Source organism: Schistocerca piceifrons, chromosome 5 (genome assembly GCF_021461385.2).
Source record: "Schistocerca piceifrons isolate TAMUIC-IGC-003096 chromosome 5, iqSchPice1.1, whole genome shotgun sequence".
Classification (NCBI taxonomy): Eukaryota; Metazoa; Arthropoda; class Insecta; order Orthoptera; family Acrididae; genus Schistocerca; species Schistocerca piceifrons.
Genome location: NC_060142.1, coordinates 278,556,715 through 278,576,200, shown reverse-complemented (window position 1 = coordinate 278,576,200; position 19,486 = coordinate 278,556,715). Strand labels below are relative to the sequence as shown.

The window sequence follows — 19,486 nt, the reverse complement described above, 5'->3', positions numbered from 1 at the left end:
TGAAAGTAGTGTTTTGAAATTACCACATAGTCTCTCTCTCTCTCTCTCTCTCTCTCTCTCTCTCTCTCTCTCTCTCTCTCTCTCTCTCTCTCTGACAGACAGAGAGAGTAAGTTGACTTAATTTATTATATGCTCTGAGGTCCTCAGCTTGTGGTCTAGTGGTTGGTTAGCATTGCTGCATCTAGAGTGCAGGGTCCCAGGCTCTCTCTCTCTGACAGACAGACAGAGAGAGAGAGAGAGAGAGAGAGAGAGAGAGAGATAGCTCTTCTTTGCATGTCTGTTCTGCTGTGCTCTAGTTCTGCTTATCAGTCTCTTATTTTATTTTATTCCTAACTTTATTTTTCTGTGTATGACTTTACACAATCTGGAGGCTGACAGAACTTGTTTACTGTTCTTTCTGTGGCTAGTTTTCTGATATGAGGCTGAACTGAAATTAATGTTATGCAAAAGATGACTTAGGGTAATGAGAGACGTAATGTGAGAATAAGAATTTCACAAGGCTGTGTTTGTTCCACCACTTACTATTGTTTTTAATATTGATTGTCATCTTTTGGTTGTTGTCTTTTGGCATAGAGTTCTATGAACTTATGTTAAGCAATAGACAAAAGGCAAAATTTTGCTACTTCATTTTTAACCATTTAGCATTTTATTTGAAAGCAGTAACAAAATCTATGCATAAAAATATGTATTGCAACAGATGATCCCAATATTTTGTTTTCACAGGTGATATAGTTCCGAAGGATTAGGAAAACAGCTGACACCTTTGTTAACATTGCTGTTAAAATTTGTACTAATTCTACAGAATTTGCTCTGTAGGATAGGTGCTCATTAAAGTCTGCTGTTCAAAACAATCTTCCCTTCAATCACACACCATATGCAACTAAAGATTTGTAAACTGCTGTATTCTGCTGCTAGTGTGTGTGTGTGTCAGTTGCTGAGTGTAGTGTTGCTGCACATGTGTGCTTAAACGAACCACCAAATGTATCAGTGCAGACAGGCCTATAGGAAGTATGAACACGGCATGGGCTCTGCCACGACAGTTGTGTTGTAACCAAGTAGTACATGAAACCGATCCAAGTGACACAAACATGGCTTTATTCATAAGCCTCTGAACCATAAAGGAAATAAGCCTCTCATGACTCCATGATACAGAACAACTGATGTGTAGTGGTACGAACTAGAAGAATGTAGAGGGAGTCAGTCAGCACTGCTCTGTGCACATAGAGGTGTGTGTCACTGGTAGATGGCATGGCATGCCATGTGCATGCTTCCTACAGACAGCCTCTAGTGGCCAGCCCACACTGATACAGTTGGCAGTTGATTTAAGTAAATACATGTGGTGACATTACACTTGGTGCGCTCACACTTCCATGCACTAGTAGCAGGATATGACATAAACTCTATTTGAAAGATGAAGAATATCATCCACGCAACATGCTGCATATCAGAACATGTCTGGAATATGTGTAGTTGGAAATTTGTTTCTCCTGGTCCTCCAGCAATCATTGTTGGTGTGGAGACTGTAATGCAAACCATATGGATGGAGATTCATCAGAAAAATATGTGCCCCTCTTGGATTTCATGACCTGGTGTTTAGAGCCACTGATTGCAATACCTGGGGGCTTCACACTGCCATGGAGATAGTTTATGTACTGTCATGTATCTAACCTGCGGCATAAAATTTATTTCAGTCCCAGTTATCATTCTTGGTATTCTGCTTTTGACAAAAAATTGTGTATATTTCTGATATTGCAGAATTACAATTTTTAAATACCACTATTTATTTTGTAAGTATATATCGTCACATAAATTTATTGATATCATAAATTAATTATGATGCAGCAACATTTGGGCCTACTACTGAGGCCCCAAAGAAAAAGATGAAAATGAAGAGGGTTGCCAAACCATGTGATCAGAAGTACAACTTATATGTGTTTCATCCAGAGTACCTGGAATGTAAAGATTTCCAGTTTACCCCAGGTCACTGTTCGAGGTATGCATATTAAAAAGCACTGCTTTCTCTATCTTTCATGTTATGTATCATTTCTGTCTATTTGATTTATGTGTGGAAATGTTGCTCAGAACCATGGGTAAGGGGAGACTTTCTGGACAGGATGAGAAGGAAAGACTTCCCATCCTGGCCAGGAAGTCTCCCCCGATCTGGGTTTCTGGGTGATTTTTCCATAACGCTTCCCATTTCCTAAACTTCAATGCTTTTCCTTCTTCCCTCCTCATTTCCCTTCAGCCCTTCTGCCAAAGGGAGGAGCCCCCGGCCCTGGAAGATTGTGTACGTCCACGTCCTTCACCCATGTCTCCTGGCACTGCTTGGTAAGTAGATTTTTTTGTCAATCCATATTATATTTTCTAATGTTGTTTATTTTTGTTGGTATTATTTGATTTATGTGCACCCTTCAAAAAGTTTGGTTGTCTTGTTGGCACTTGCTGGTCACAGTCTCTGGTCTTGAGTTATATAAAACTGTCAGTTGAAAGGAGGAACTAAATGAATAATTCTAAGATACTTTTTACTTACAATAAAAAATTGTGCTATTTACTGTTTATTACCTTACTATTCTCAAAAAATTCGTAGAGCTATGATTATAGTATAATTTCAGAACCTGTCTCATGATTTAATTTCAATATCATGAACAATAATAAGAAATGAGATGTCGAACAGTTAGGTAATATTGTAAGCTGAAATCTCCATGTTGAAGAAATCTTAATAGATGAGAGGGATGGTTCGATGATAGGCAGAAGTGGAGTTTGGAACTATGAGAGTGGAGAATAGGTGTAATTAAACACTGAATGGAGAAAGTTGGTAACATGAGGAAAAGTAACAAAAGGAAGATTAACATAAATTGAGACTTACTGAATAGCACAGTTATTTGATATGTTTCAAATATGTACTTCATCTTCATTGAGTGGAAATTCTCTGACCATTATTTTTGTAATGCAGCCAAAAATTCACGTACCATGAAGAGCATAACCTCAAATTGCCTCTCCATTCACAATGAAAGCTCACCAGGTATTGCTTATAACTGTACACAGCACTGGCTAATTATATCAGCGTGGTATGAAAAGAAAAATGTAGATGCAGACTGTAATGCCTGAAACTGAGCTGTTCTTGTGGCTTCACTGCTAACATAGGGATGGCAAAGCAAATAGTTTTATGTGAAACAAGATGTTATGTAATGTGCATCATGGAAATTTTATTCATAATGTTAACAAAACTTGTAAGAAGTGCTCCAGTTGCTACTTTATCTAATTTCTGTTAATGTTTTTGCTTATTCTCTAATTTAGTCACCAGGTTTAGCTTTAATGCTGTTGACTGACTTCCAAGCCAAAATCCCACATTTGAAGTCCTTCCTACAGAGGAGATGCTGCCAAACCTATCTTTATGGTCCAACTTGGCGGTGAGGGTGCTGTATGTGTGGGGTGGGGGGCTAGCAGCAGTGGTGTAAGTGACAGTGTCCCCTGAAAACTGTTGAGAGATAAATGATCGCATCTAATAATAGCCATGAAATACTAGGTTTTTCTGTGCCAAAATTAAATTTACTTACTTTGTAAACATATCTGAAAATGTTTCTGTGATAGGCAATATAAGTTAATAAACAACATCTAAAATTAGACGCATGAAATGGCGGTTCCATAGTTTTCCTGCTGTTTTAAATACTGGTTCAATGTCATTTTTTACTAGAGGGAACTTTTTAGCAAAGTGATCTGTTGCACTAAGGAGGACATTATGTTCATAAATACTTAGGATGACAAAGTATATTTTTTTAACATAATTGGATAGGTAAAAAATCTAGTCACCAAGAGGCAGCAGAACACGCACATAAAAGGAGGTTATAATTGCACAGGCTTTCAGAGCCTGTGGCTCCTTCTTCAGGCAGAAGGGTTGAAGGGGGAGGAAGAGGGGTGAAGGAATAGAACTGGAGAGGTCTAGGAAAAGGGATGGATTTTGGAAAAGTCACCCAGAATCCTGGGTAAGGGGAAACTTACTGGATGGGATGATATGGAAAGACTATCCAATTACATTATTTTATCAAAAATTGAAAGTATATTTTTTGCAATCTGTGTGGTGCCACCTCAGTTATATTGTTAACATATTATCCAAGAGTGAGACAGAAAGCTAGTAGACAGTATGACCAATTTACTGTCTGCAAGTGTAGAATTCCCAGATGATGAGGAACCTCGTACATGCTCATGCTGATTTAAAGATTGTCATATATACAGCTGTCATATATAGTATTCAGAAATCACAGGAACAGATAGAGTAACAAAATGTAATGTAATATAACTGAAATGGAAATAGAAATGCATGCTAATGATGTGTGAGCAAAAGAGGAGCCACTATAACAGGTGCTACAGAGGACAAATTTAAAACGTACAAGTGAAATTCTGGCTTTCATTAGCTTTTAAAAGTGAAGGATAAGAAATGGCACTTCAAAATGAATCGGGAGAGACACATAGTGCAGGAAATTATCAGGAAATACTATCTGTAAACTTTCTGTTGGGCCCTAGAAAAAAGGGTTGCAGGTAGTGCAGTGACTTCACTGGAGAGAGGAGCAATTCAGAGGGAGCTAATACCTATGCTGCACAATGCTTCTGTAGTTTCTGCTTTTTCCCAAGCATCTAAAATAGCAGAAGTGACATGTGAATTTAATGGAAGTTTAAATGATTCATGTTATTATGTGTACAACTTTACTTCTTCCATTTTTTCTTTAAGTTCAAAGCTTTATTGTGAAAAAACTTACAAAAAAATTACGGTTCAAGGTATTGGCCATTGCTAGTCACTCCTCCTCCAATTTTGCACTTGTTCATATGACTGGAGCGTTTGGCTGCCAGACCATATGCCATTCATCAAAAAAGGTGGTAGTCAGAGGGTGCAATGTTTGGAGAATACAGTGGGTGAGGGACGACTTCCCATGTCAACAGTTTCAAGAATGTTCTGATGGGCTTTGCAACACCAGGTTGAGTGTTGTCATACTGAAAAATCACCTTTTCATGTCTATTGCAGTACTGTTGCTGTTTCTCGTTTAGTGCTTGGCTCAAGTGCATCAGTTATTTTGAATAGCGATCTAATGTGTTTGTTTCTGTTGATTTCAATAGCTTCGAAAACCTTTTCTCTTCCATCACCATGCAGGTTTTTGACATCAGAATCACTGTTATTGAAGTGCTGAAACTTTCTCTGCACATTCTTTCCCTAATAGATGCCACACCACATGTCTTGTCCAGCTTTTTATGAGCTTCAGCCACCGATTTCATCATGTTAAAGCAGAAAACTAAAACTTCCTGCAAATGACAAGAATTGGGCTCATAATTTGACATAGTCAATCAAGAGTAACATTATGATACAATCACAAATCAACTAATATTTTAATGGTGTTATGTTTAAAAATGCCTAAGCTTATCATATGACACTTACAACCTACCACCTCCATCACCACTTGCCGCTACTGCCAGCTGTTAGAAAATGGTGGAAACAAAATTGTAGACTTAATATCAAAATTGAAACAATATTTTAGACCTGTTCAATAATGATATGTTTTGCTAAAAAAACAAAGCACTTATGTATGACTGTTATTTCCGTTTTTACATATAGCAACTGGTATTAGCAATGGTATCTTTCCTCAAACAAGGGTACTTTTTGAACCACTTCTGTAATAATAGCCGTAAAGACGTCTCAGTTATTAGCAGTCACTGACCCTTCAAACAACTGCTCCTGTATTTACCAGTGCCTAAATGTGCTAAAATTGGCGAGATTATTCTAGCTACATCTGACAACTCATCACCAAAGGTGCTTGCACATTACCTCTACTGCTTATCTCTGATGTTGGAGTTGAAGTACTACTTAGAAGGTGAACACAGTACAGTCTGCCCTGTTGTTCATTGTGGCCCAGAATGGCTCTCGGATACTAGTGAATATTATAGTGTATGTGACCTGAGACCTCAAACAATTGCCTACATAGCCTGGCGTTTGGTGTGACATTTCCTTACCTTCAGCACCTTCATACATGAAAAGCTGATTTTTTGGCACCAGATAGGTAATTGTACATCCTTAAATTTGTTGCACTGAATGAAAATTATTTGGGTTATCACATAGATTTTTGTAGAAACACATAATTTTATGCAACAAAGTTTTGTTTTCACTTATTTAAACTGAACTATTTTATAAATTACATTGATTTTGTGGTTGTTTTCTTTTAGACCATACATTCCATGCCGTGTTCCAAACACAAGTCTACTACTGGTTGTGGTGAATTCTATGCGTCCAACTTGCTTTAGCCATCTGAGTGCTAAGTCTGAATTAGTGGACTACAATGATACAGAACACCCCTGCCACAAACTACCACTGAACAAACTACCTCGGAGTCGATTCTCTGCATGTTTCACTGAAGATCCAAGGGTATGTACCTCTCTGTTCTATCAGATAATACTTTTGGCATGTGATTACTATAAAGTCTGGTGATTGCTCTATTGAACTTTAATTGTATCTCCTTTCTTAATAGTATATGTTTCTGAAATTGGCAACTGCAATCACATATTGTCACAAACCAGTTTAAAAGTAATGGTGATTACAGAAAAGAGGAAGTTCGAGAATGAAATATTGTATACATTTAGGAGTAACAGATATTATTGAAAAGTTTTTGGCCATCTATCCTTCCCATATTACTGATTTACAAGAACCTCCACACAGCACTGAGTCCCTCTTTCTCTCTTTGCTTCGGTTTTCTTGCATTGTCTACTGTGCGTGTCATATATACGAGGTGTGTTTTTTAAGTAAGTACCGTTTTGAAGTTAAAAAAAGATGTGCTAAGATATCTCAATAATTTTGTTTGTACATGAAAGCCCTTGATCTACTTTTCTACATACTTTCTGTCAATATTGAGGCACTTGTCATAACATTCTACCAGTTTTTGAATACCCTCCTCATAGAAGTCTGCCGCCTGACTTGTTAACCACTGCACCGCCACTGTTTTGACTTTGTCATCATCTTGAAGACGCTGACTGCCCAGGTGTTTCTTCAAGTTCAGGAAGAGATGGTAGTCACTGGGGGCAAGATCAGTTCTGTACGGAGGATGATTTCAAGTTTCCCATTGAAAAGAGGTGATGAGATCTTTGGTCTGATTCGCCACATGCAGACGAGCATTGTCTTGCAGCAAAACGATGCCCTTGATCAACTTGCCACGTCTTTTGTTCTGAATTGAATGGCGCAGGTTGTGCAGTGTCTTACAGTAAGCTGCTGCGTTGATTGTCTCATTACGATGCAGAAATTTCACAAGCAATACTCCTTTTCTGTCCCAAAATACTGTGCACATGATTTTCTGGGCAGAAATTGTTTGCTTAAACTTCACTTTTGTAGGTGAATCTGAATGCTGCCATTCCATGGACTGTTGCTTTGATTCTGGTGTGACGTAGGCCATCCATGTTTCATTACCCGTAACAATTTGGCTTATGAAATCATCATCGTCATTGTGGTACTGCTCAAGGAAAGTCAATCCACTGTCTAAACGTTTGGTTTTGTGCACATCTGTCAACATTTTCGGTACCCAATGTGTGCACAGTTTTTGGTAATTCAAGTGCTCGGTCACAATGCCATACAAAACACTACAAGAAACATTAGGAAAGTCATCCTGCAAGGAGGAAATCGTAAAGCGTCTGTTTTCTCTCACCTTATTGTCCACTTCCTGAACCAAACTTTCATTAACGACCGAAGGACGCTCACTCCGTTGTTCATCATGCACATTTGTGCAGCCATCTTTAAATGCTCTCACCCACTTCCTTACCATTCCATCACTCATAATGTTTTCTCCGTAAACTGCACAGATCTCACAATGAATATCGATCGCTTTTAGGCCTTTACCACTAAGAAATCTTATAACAGCCCGTACTTCACAGTCGGCGGGACTCATGATGATCGGAGGCATCTTAAACACTCAGTACACAATGTAAACAAGGAAGAATCAGACTGTGATGGCATCAGTGCATAGAATTATGTACAGGCTTTCATGTAAAAATAAAATTATTGAGATATCTTAGCACGTCTTTTTTTAATTTCAAAACAGTACTTACTTAAAAAAAAAAAAACACACCTCATACAAGAGGAGATGAACAAGCAGGAGGTCCACCTGAGTAACAAATATAGCATTTGGACAGTTTTTCAGTAAAATATAGAAATGTTGAATAATTACCTCAAAGCAAAACAGAATGAGTAAGAAAAATGAACATGTGTGAATATACATTGAGATTACTTTGATTTTAGTATGAGGAAGATGAATGAATTTAATGTTCCATGGGCACAACTAAACGGAACAGAACATATAGAAAACAGAAAAGAAACCCTGCAGTCACAACATACCAAACTGAAATTTGGGGAGAGCTGCTGCAGTTTTCCATTCCTTCACTTAATCATTTCAGACAACTGCAAGGGTTGTTTCATCTCTATTGGTAACAGTAACACAATATATCAAGGGACATGTTTTGCCATGTAAACTTGGCTTAAAGAGGGCTTTGTGTCACTGATTTGTCTTTCTTCCATGACAGTCATGCCATCTGTGGTGTCACCGCCAGACACCACACTTGCTAGGTGGTAGCCTTTAAATCGGCCGCGGTCCATTAGTATACGTCGGACCCACGTGTCGCCACTGTCAGTGATAGCAGACCGAGCGCCACCACACGGCAGGTCTAGAGAGACGTACTGGCACTCATCCCAGTTGTACAGCTGACTTTGCAAGGAACGGTTCACCGACAAATACGCTCTCATTTGCCGAGACGATAGTTAGCATAGCCTTCAGCTACATTTGCTACGACCTAGCAAGGCACCGTTTTCAATTGATATTGAGATCCTATTAATGTATCATCAAGAGCGATGTTCTACAAATGTGGATTAAAGTTAAGTATTCCAGAAGCTACGTACTTTTCTTTATAGCATTCATTACGTATCTTGTTTCAGACCTCACGCCAGCCTGCGTGAGTTTAAGCACGTGCCTTTCGGCTTCCTCTCATTGTGTCTATGCTGTCTTGTATAGACACAACACCATCTATGGCTACAGCCTAAAGATACCACAAATATACACACACCAAAAAAAGTTTTGCATCACCCCAGTTCCCTGAACTCCTCAAGATGGATGTTGACTGTGGATATTGTATCACAGACACGGTCCCTCTGACTGTTCAGAGATGTCACTAAACCCACCCAAAGATGTAAAGCAGCGCCTATTAGACGGAGGGGGTCTGATAGCCGATCAGTTCGTCATTCCACCAGGAAGGAGGTACATGGCTCGTGTTGTCTGTAGTTCAGCCATGCCTAGATGGTCAACACCACCGTTTGATCATGTCCTCATTGTTACTTTGTGCCAGGAAGGGCTCTCAACAAGGGAAGTGTCCAGGCATCTCAGAGTGAAACAAAACGATGTTGTTCGGACGTGGCGGAGATTCAGTGAGACGGAACTGTCAACAATATGCCTTGCTCAGGCCACCCAAGGGCTACTAGTGCAGTGGATGATCGCTACCTATAGATTATGGCTTGGAGGAATCCTGACAGCAATCCCACCATGTTGAATAATGCTTTTCGTGCAGCCACAGGATGTTGTGTTACAACTCAAACTGTGTGCAATAGGCTGCAAGATGCTCAGCTTCACTCCCGGTGTCCATGGCGAGGTCCAGCTTTGCAACCACAACACCCTGCGGCACAGTACAGATGGACCCAACAACATGCCGAATGGACTGCTCAGGATTGGCATCAGATTCTCTTCACTGATGAGTTTCACATATGCCTTCAACGTGACAATCACCGGAGACATGTTTGGAGACAACCCAGTCAGGCTGAACACCTTAGACACACTGTTGAGGGAGTGCAGCAAGGTGGAGGTTCCCTGCTGTTTTGGGGTGGCATTATGTGGGGCTGACGTATGCTGCTGGTGGTCAAGGAAGGCACTGTAATGGTTGTACGATACGTGAATACCAGCTTGTGCTGCAAAACTATTTTTGATGTGTGTAGGAAACTGTGGCTTTAAATCGGTGTTGCAGTAGCCTTTTGCAATTTATGATTTTAAGCTGTTGGAGATCTTCTGTTACCATATGGAGTAGAGACCTGAAACCAGGCATGGTATGACAAGATGTTATAGTGAATAATGGACATGGTTGATGATGCTTTCATAATTTTGTAGATAGAGTAGCAATTGAATAGTCATGAGGCACTTAGTGTACCCTGAATTTAATGGCATACACTAACAGTTTAAGGTGAATAAAAGATTCCTAGAACATTTTTGAAATTGTAACTGTTATTTTTAATACTCAGTTCCAGTCAGCTCTGCTGTTTCATTTCTGCTCAGTTGATTACGACATTGGACCTACAAGAAAAGGTCAAGTAGAGTAAACCTGATACTTGCCATGCAATAGAATGTTGCATTGCTATTAAGTTTAGTGTTTATTTCTGCATGATGGTGATGGTGTTGGTGATGGTGATGGTGATGGTGATATTATGAAATGTATTCACAAACTGCACATACAATTGTGCTACAGCTGTACCATTTATTAGTAATGTATTAAAATTTGTGCTGGACAGGGACTCAAACCCAGATTTCCCACTTTATGCGAGCAGTTGGCCGTCTGAGCACGCATCCTTCAGACAAGCATGCATGTCGTACGGAACATTGCATCAAACCATACAGACACTATAAAATACAGACACCACCATACTGTAATTCATGCCAAAGCAAGGCATTCTGACAAGTAATATAATGTCTCTCTCACAGTGCGGTACTCATATGATTTGCGTGCAAGAACTAAGGTCTCGTGGAAGTTTGTGTCGGTTCTGGAGGTGTGCTCAGATGGCCGAGGTGGTTAAGGTTACTGCTAATATGAAGTAGGAAATCTGGGTTAAAGTCCTGGTCTGACACAATTTACCATATGTTACTAGTAAATCGTATAGCTGTTAGACAATCATACTTGCAGTTTGCAAATGCATTTCATAATTTAATATGGCTGTCAATTGTCAGCAGTGTCTGTTCCTTCAGACATGCATGCATGTTTGAAGGAACATTACATTCAACTGAATAATGATGATGAGGATGATGATGATGTGAAAGCTTACTATCGCATTATACACCAACCAAAAGAATTAGGGGAACATGACTTTGGGCATCTGCCACCGGCCACTACGCAATAATTAATCTGTGGGTACATTACCAAATTATACTTTATCTTTCACAAATTAAGAACACAACAAGACATCATTACAACCTCATTCATTTGCATAACAAGAACTGCAATGTCCGACAAGTGTTGGAAACTCATCCTGTCATACGCCCTCAATGAGCATTTATTACTACCTGACGCCTATGTGGCATACTCTATATGAGTCTGTGGAGGTCACCATGTGGCAGCCACACCCATTCTTCAGTGAGAGGTCTTGAGAGTTCTTGGTGTGTCAGTGATGGAATAGGGCGACCGTGAACACACCTGTTGGACATGCCCCATTCATGCACTGTGCAGTTTAGGTCAGGACTCCTTGCTGGCCATTCTGTTACTTCTATGTACAGGCTTTTGAAGACATCACTGATGATGCCTGCCACATGAGCCCTGACATTACTGTTCATGGGAAGGAAGTCCAGACCACCACCTATTCAGCAGCCACCACTTGCTCCACCAGGATATGATCGATATACTGCCTGGTGGTAAGGTGACTATGGATGATGACAAGATCCATACGGCTGTCAATACTGATGCTTTCCCGTACCATCACAGGACGTTTGGGAACACAGTTATCACCCTGTGTCAGAATAAATTTGGACTTGTCTATGAATAATACATCTCACAAAAGAGTATCAAAGTTTCTGATTGACATAGGATCAGTAGAACTGATGGTAAGCTGCAAGTGTTATCATTTCAAGTGGGGTACTCAAACAGGACGTCTGGGTCATAAGGTCCTTTCTTTTAGCCTGCCCATTACAATCTGATTGGACAAAGTGGGCCCAGTGGCCCTTCTGAGGTCATCTTGCAGTGCTCTGGCAGTAGCCGTATGATGCCACAATGCAAAGGTGGCCAGATATCAGTCTTAAAGAGGGGTTGTAATGACCCAGTGTCCTTATGCAACTTTCCTTGTGTACTGACCTATCCCCCTGTGGCGTGTCCACAACATGTGGATGACAGATGGAGAGACAATGGCATCTGTAGAAAAACAACAGAACATCCACGCTTCTTCGATCAATCAGACTGCCCTTGCCACTTGCAGTTCATTAAGATGCCACATTGCATGTGCTTGGTTGAATACAATGACAATGTCCAAAAATGGCAACTGCCGTGTGTGTGTGTGTGTGTGTGTGTGTGTATACCTCATTTGAGAACTCTGGGCACCAGTCCTTTCTTCCTCCTGAGGGGTCACCTGATACTGTAATGCATAACATAGCCAATGGTTGGCGAATGACTTTAGCTGTTGCAGTATTGAAAGTGAAGATCTCAGGCTGCTCAGTAAGACCATGGGTACCACCTGTATAAAAATACTCTTTTTTTAAGAAAAAAGAAATTGCACCTGCAGTGCCTGAATGGGACAGATCAGCAGATATAATGTACATGTACAGACCAACAGATGATTACAATTTCAGAAAAAAATGGATCATTTATTCAACAGAAAGAACTTCACAAATTGAGTAAGTCAGTAGTGCATTGATCCACCTCTAGCCCTTGTGCAAACAGCTATTTGGCTTCGCCTTGATTAACAGAGTTGTTGGATGTCCTCATGAGGGATAATGTACCAAATCAGGCCCAATTAACATGTTATATAGTCAAATTCCTGAGACGATTGGAGCTCCCTGCCCATAATGCTACAAGCCTTCTCAATTGAGGAGAGATCCAGCAACCTTGCTGGCCAAGGTAGGGTTTGACAAGCATGAGTCAGGCTGCAGAAACTCTTGTCATGTGCAGGCGGGCTTTATCTTGCTGAAATGTGAGCTCAGGATGACTCTCCACGAAGGGCAACAAAATGGAATATCATCAATGCCCATGAGGGCTCAGTTTGAAGCTGGACTAATCACTGAAGACAATTCTGCTCCAGTCAGTGAGATTCCAAGCCCAAGATTTATCTGGAGCTGTCCTGGACAATGTTGGGATGCCAACCTGAAAGTCATCCACCTTGTGGCCTGACAACCAGGAGTGCATTTCTTTTCATAGCAGAACCCCTTTAGTTGTCATCTGCAGCATCCCTACAGCACAGGAGTAAGCTGATGATATTTTATGCCCTCTTTTGCTTCCCCTCATGGCAAGCCATTCTGGGCTTACATTTCATTATGTGCTCGCACAAGCAAGAATTTTTACTGCCTGTCTTCATGCTTGCCAACCCCTAACTTGGCCTGCAAATCCGCTGGCTCTCTCCCCAAATGAGAATGCTTGGAGAATTATGGCCAGGGCCCTCCAACAAGCTTGGGATTTTGACAGTCTAACACACCACTTGGACAGAATTTGGCACAGTACCTCTCAGGGGACATCCACCAACTCTGTCAATCAAGGCTAAGCCAAATAACCGTTTGCATTGGGACAATATGTTGCTGACGTGCACAATTTGTGAAGCTCTTTCTCTTGAATAAATCATACAATCTTTCCAAAATTGTAAAAATTAGATTTTCTGTAAATTTACATCACATCTCAAACTTTTGCCCCATTAAGATAATTCCTTCATGATCTTTTTTTCCTTTCTTTTTTTAACAAAGGGGGTGGGGGTGGGGGTAGTATTTGGGGCTCAGAACATAAAGTTCTGTCTCCACTTACTAACAAAATGATTTTCCTCAGCTTAACACACATGTTCTCCTTTCACCAATAATGAAACTCAGCACAGAACAGTGCAAATGTGTCAATAACCTGGAAGTAAATTTTAGAGTATACAGAAAATTCACTAAATGCTTGATAACACAATCCTCCCATTAGACTGCAACACCCAAAAATATTCTTTATGATAAGATGCAATCCTCCCACTAGACTGAGCATTTAGAAATCTCTAGGTCCACACTGCCACTAGGAGATGTAAGTTTGAATAGAACAAAACTTAAGGTTCTGACAAGACTGCAGTAATTCTAAAGTATCTTCAATCTTGCTGGAAGAGTCCAACAGTAACAAATGATAATAATAGTTCCCATGAGCATGTAGCGGAACTTAGCACTGTTCACTGGAGCCAAATGCAATGTGCCGTCGGAAGCAATGTGGAGGCCGTAGCATAAGGCATCTGTCGACTGGTTGCCTTGGAACTGCTTAGATCTGACCACTTTGGTCCCAAATACTCACACGGTGGAGGTATAATTGTACTCAGTTGGCCACATGTGACATAGCGGATGCAGCAAACAGATATGCAGCAGTAGCGATCCCTGTCACAGTTGTGCATGACACCTGCTTTCGTGTCTGCTACACACAAAGGCTCTGTGAAGGTCGAGCTGCAAATTTCTTTTCTTGCTGGCCTGTGCAATTGTTGAGTTGCAGGGGCTGTGCTTGCTGCAGCCCACCCAACAGAGGTGTGTTGCAGGGTAGCGTCAGCATTATATGACTTCCATGACGCACCAGACTCCACACCCCCACATCTTGGCTGCTCAGGAAGGTGAAGGCAGAGTGAGATTGATGTTCATTGGGGTGTTAAGCTGTGATGCCCAGTGTCCCCCTGTGTAGAGGCAGCCAGGTCGGCATCCCCAATGAGACCTTTGCTGGTCTGGGTGTATGGAGGCCTGGAACAGAAAACTGAGTGAGAGTTTCGGATGGGGGAATTGAAACCTACCCTGCTCAGATCTGATTAAAGTGTTTGCAACACTATATGCTGTCCTGTAGGGTGACCTCCAGTATGGTACAGCTGTAACTGTGGCAGGGAGCCAGCAGGGTCAACCATGGGCAAAATTCATCGTGCACATGGGATCCTGCAAGAAGAAATGGTGCTGGTGGGACAGTGGAGGGTGGTCGTGCTTTTCCTGGGCATGAAGGGTGGTAAAAAGAGGATCTGTGTGGTTGGCTCTCCAACTGTTCCCACTCTGTGGACTGGCATGACAGGATACCAAAAAGAGTGTGAGCACATCATCCAGTGGATGGGTGAGAACACAGATTTGTCATTTGGATCTTGAATGTGTGAGCGAACTGCTTAGCAAAGCTGTTGTATGCTGGATGGAGTGGTGCCCTACAAATAAGAGGAATGCTATTCACGGCACAAAAGCTAGAAAATTTGGTAGAGATGAACTGGGGCCTGTTGTTAGTCACAATGATTTCAGGAAGGCCTTCCAGGGCAAAAATATGAGTAAGAATTTTGATGGTCTGGACTGAGGAGGTGCATGACATTCATCCCGGTTGCAACAGGAGGCACCAAGGAATGGATTGGCAAAATTTGGATGGATGGTGGACCAAGGAGTGGATGCTTTGGGTGATAGAAAATGTTTTCAGGCCAGGGTGGACAGCTTTCTTCCTCTGGCACTTGGAGCAGGCAGTGACTGCATCGACGATTATGGCGTCCGTGCCCCTCCTGTAGACGTGTTGTTGAAATGAGATCTGTCTTTGGGCACTGGCAGCTTTTGAGTAGCCTCAGTATACTGAGGGATAGGATGAATTCTGGAAGCACTAAACAGATGTCCCAAGTATTCCTCTTGTTGAATGAAGTGGTCACATTTGTCTTTGTTGCACTGCAACTGTTTCCAATCAAAAATGCCAAAGAGAGCATTCAAGTTGTGTGCCTGGTTCTTGGCAGACTTGCCAGCCACCAGGATATTGTCTAAGTAATTAGCCACTCCAGGGACATCATGGAGTAACTGCTCAAGATACCTCTGAAAAATGGCAGGTGCAATAGCAATGCTGAATGGCAGCTGACTGTATAGAAACAAACCGAAAGGATTATTGATCCTGAGCACTTCCGAGCAGTGGTGTCCAATGGCAGCTATAGATAGGAGTCATGGAAATAAATCTTGGCATAAACTTTTCCACCTGTGAGCTTAGAAAGTCTTCAACTTCAGGAATGAAATACGAGTCTTATCAATGTATGAGAGTTAACTGTAGCACTAAAATCGCCACAGATACCAAGAGCATCTTTTGGTTTTTCCACAACCATTATGGGAGTGGCCCTCCTGCCTTTGTAGATCAGAGTGAGAATTCTCTTATCTTGAAGCTGCTGCAGTTCCTGGCACTATAGACAGTGATGTGATTGTTAATAAAACTACAGACGATGATGTCAGTAGGATGATGGAGGGTGCCCTCACCTTCTGATATGTAGGCCAGTTGATAATGGTGGTAGAGTAGCCAGTGTCGATCTGCACATCCACAGGATCCCCTTCAATTAGGGCAGAGATAGACATGAACTTCTTGGAGGGTGGGAGAATGGACTGTAAAAGAGACAGAAATGGGGTCGGTGTCCTCCACTGATAAACCAGAGTGCAAACATCAGCCATGTGGCCAGATTTGCCACAGGTGGTGTGCTTAGCATGCCAGAAGCAACATTGGTGGCATTGGTAATTGACAAAGCACAGGCTACATCACCATATGTCCAATCAATAGTCATTGCTGTAGAAGACTGGCAGGCTGTGGCCATGTGGCCAGATTTGCTGCAAGTGGCATAAACTGGAAGCAGTGTTTCCATCATTGGTGACTGACAAAATACAGGCTACAAGTAGGGAACTGTCATAACAGATCCAGGCCTGGCAGTTCCTTGCTGGAATTCCAGGTGGGTTTAAACAGGGAAAGGTTCCCATGAGTTGGGCACGAGCCGAACACCAATAGCGGATCTTGTAAGACCACTGAAGAGCGCAAATATTGCTCAAAGGAACAAATGATAAGCAGACAGGCATTAAGAGGTGGGTCTTTGAGTTTCAGGAGATTGCGACGTAACGCTTTCTCTGGGGAACGAACAAGGACCATGTCCCACATGAGTGAGTACTGATAAGATTGTTTACATCTGGAGTCACCACACCAAAAATGACACTCCCTAGAGAGCCCGTAGTGGTGGGCTATCCATTCCCTGCAAGACTAAGAATATACCTTATGACAACTAAAAAATTTGTGATGTGCTGCAGCCACGTGCACCTGAGAATCAATGTAATCGAGAAGACTAGACCTTAATGAGGCATAAGGGAAGGCATGGTGTTCTGCCTCAGGGTGGAGCTGCTGAATCAACAAATATATGGATGGACCAGCCAGGAGGAAACCATGTTGCTACATCTAAGTAGTGATATAAGGATGAGAAAATGCTGCTCCAGATGTGCAGTGTAGCACGACCAAGGTTCCATTTTTCAATAAAATCCACGGAATGGCGGCGGTCCAATGTTGTGGGCCGAGAAGTCGTTGCACTAGGTGTCCCCGTAACTTCAGCATTGACTGCATGATTGCTGCAAGCCTCTCCACAAGGAGTTCATTGGTGTGTTGCATCCTCTACAGCAGAAGGAGCACTGGATGAGTTAAGTCTAACACCAGGTCTGCAGCTGTTGCCATGGCTGAAAACGTCTGTACATGGAGGCACTACCTGTAACAGTTGCTTGTAAAGTTTATTTAACTGAAGCATTCTGGGCTTGGTGCACTCCCATAGGAAAACATAAGAATTATGTTTTGCACCATTTATTAACAAAATTATTTTCCCCAACGTAACACAAATGATGTCCTTTGGCTGATATTGAAGCTCAACACAGAAAAAATTGAAAAGTGTCAATAACCTGGAAGTAAATCTTAGACTACATAGAAAATTCACAGAATGCTTAATGACACAATCCTTCTAGTATTGGAACACCCAGAAATATACTTCATGATATGATACAGTCCTCCCACAAACTGAAGACTTGGAAACTTCAAACTCCACATCCGCACTGGGATGCATAAGTCTGAACAGAATGAAACTTACAGTTCTGACAAGACCAGAATAATCTAAAATCCTTTCAATCTTGCTGGAAGAGTCTGACAGTAACAAATGGTACCAGCAGTTCCTGTGAGCATATTGCTGAATGTAGGTCTGTCCACTGGAAGTAAGGGTAGCATGCGGTCAGAAGTGATGTTGGGCTCGTAGCAGAAGGCATCTAATACCAAAGAAGTTGTCAGCATTGTGCATACTGTGGATTGATGGCTAAGTGAGTAGATGACAGGCTATAAATCTGGAAGTTTGGTGTTCAACCCCCCTCTGGCAACAGTTTGTATGCAGTGTGTTTAGAAGTCCCTGTTACAAACTTCTATGACTTGTAGAGTGCAGTGAGTACATAATATTTTTTGTAGAATCCATGTCTGTAAATGTACTGTTTCCATTCTATATCAGTTCAGATGTTTAATTCATAAACTTCTGCTTGAGGAATTGAAATACACATGATGCCATACAATTACTAGGTAACAATTCAAAAGGAAACATAACAAAACATCATTTACCACTTAAGCACATTTGTTTGTATTAGCACTTAAGCAATACATGTTTAAATTATTCCAAAACAAAAAAGAACCCAGTATACCATACATTCAGAAGTATACTGATGCATTGCAACAATGGTTCAATGTGGCGACCACCAACATTGTTACAGAGATTGCACCTATGAAGCATGTTCTGGTACATACTCTCCATCCCACCTGGCATCTCTTCAGTTTCTAGTGCAGTAGCCAGAACTCATTCCAGCAGATCTTTCTCTGTCTCTGCAGGAGTCTCGCAAATTAAACTTTGTATACGATCCTACAAGAAGCAATCCTTAGGAGTTAAATCCCACAGTCGTGGCATTCACGCAGGTGGATCACCTTGGCCTATCCATCTTTCACCATGTCATCTGTTGAGATGCCTCTGAATCGCACATGGGAAGTGAGAATTGATGAAATCACATTTCTGATGGACATTCAGTGGCACAGTTTTGAAGAATGGATCCGATAAATTTTGTAGGAAGATTAAGTATACAGGACCAGGTAGCTTGAGTGGAAAGAGGCATGGCCTAATCAAATGATTGTCCAGAGTAGCTGCCCACATATTAACACCAAACTAGTCAACGAAGCCCGGAAATTAGCAATGTTCATGTCGGATGCAATTTTGAGGATCAAGTCTCATAGATCTCCATTGGTAATGGTGCATAGCTCTCATGAGCACTTCTAAATCTTTCGAACAATTTTTCATTCAGATGGTTTTGGGTTTCCATTTGGTGCATATTTCTTACTTTGTGTAATTCATTCTTCCATTTGTACAGTTCACACTCAGACTTTACAAAACGAAAACGCCTTTGCACACTATGAAACTTCACGCGTTTTTCCCCTCCTTCATGTAACCAATACTTCTCTAACTTTTTGTTGTTGGTGAAAGCTGTTGCAGTATGTGCTTTTCTTAGGCTTGGAAGGTGTTCTTCTTCAGCATTGTTACTGGCACAAGTGACATCATCCAAACCACAATTCAGGTTTGACTGACACCTCTTATAGCTAGCCATCAAGTGTAACCAGAATCATACATTATTTTCCATACAACTGGTTTCACTGAGCTGTACAGTGAAGTTTTATTCAGTAATTTATTATATATAAGGAAATGGGAGTAAAG

At 41.3% G+C, this 19,486-nt stretch overlaps 1 protein-coding gene across 3 annotated transcripts in view; it reads left to right on the top strand.

Annotated features, from left to right (window-relative positions):
* LOC124797945 (voltage-dependent calcium channel subunit alpha-2/delta-3-like) overlaps window positions 1–19,486 on the top strand; it is a 314,695-nt gene that overhangs the window by 292,098 nt on the left and 3,111 nt on the right. For all 3 annotated transcript variants that reach the window (XM_047261087.1, XM_047261086.1, XM_047261085.1), the window contains 2 exons: window positions 1,843–1,993; window positions 6,208–6,406. In XM_047261087.1, coding sequence (XP_047117043.1) covers window positions 1,843–1,993; window positions 6,208–6,406 — 350 coding nt within the window. The remainder of the gene's footprint in view (window positions 1–1,842; window positions 1,994–6,207; window positions 6,407–19,486) is intronic.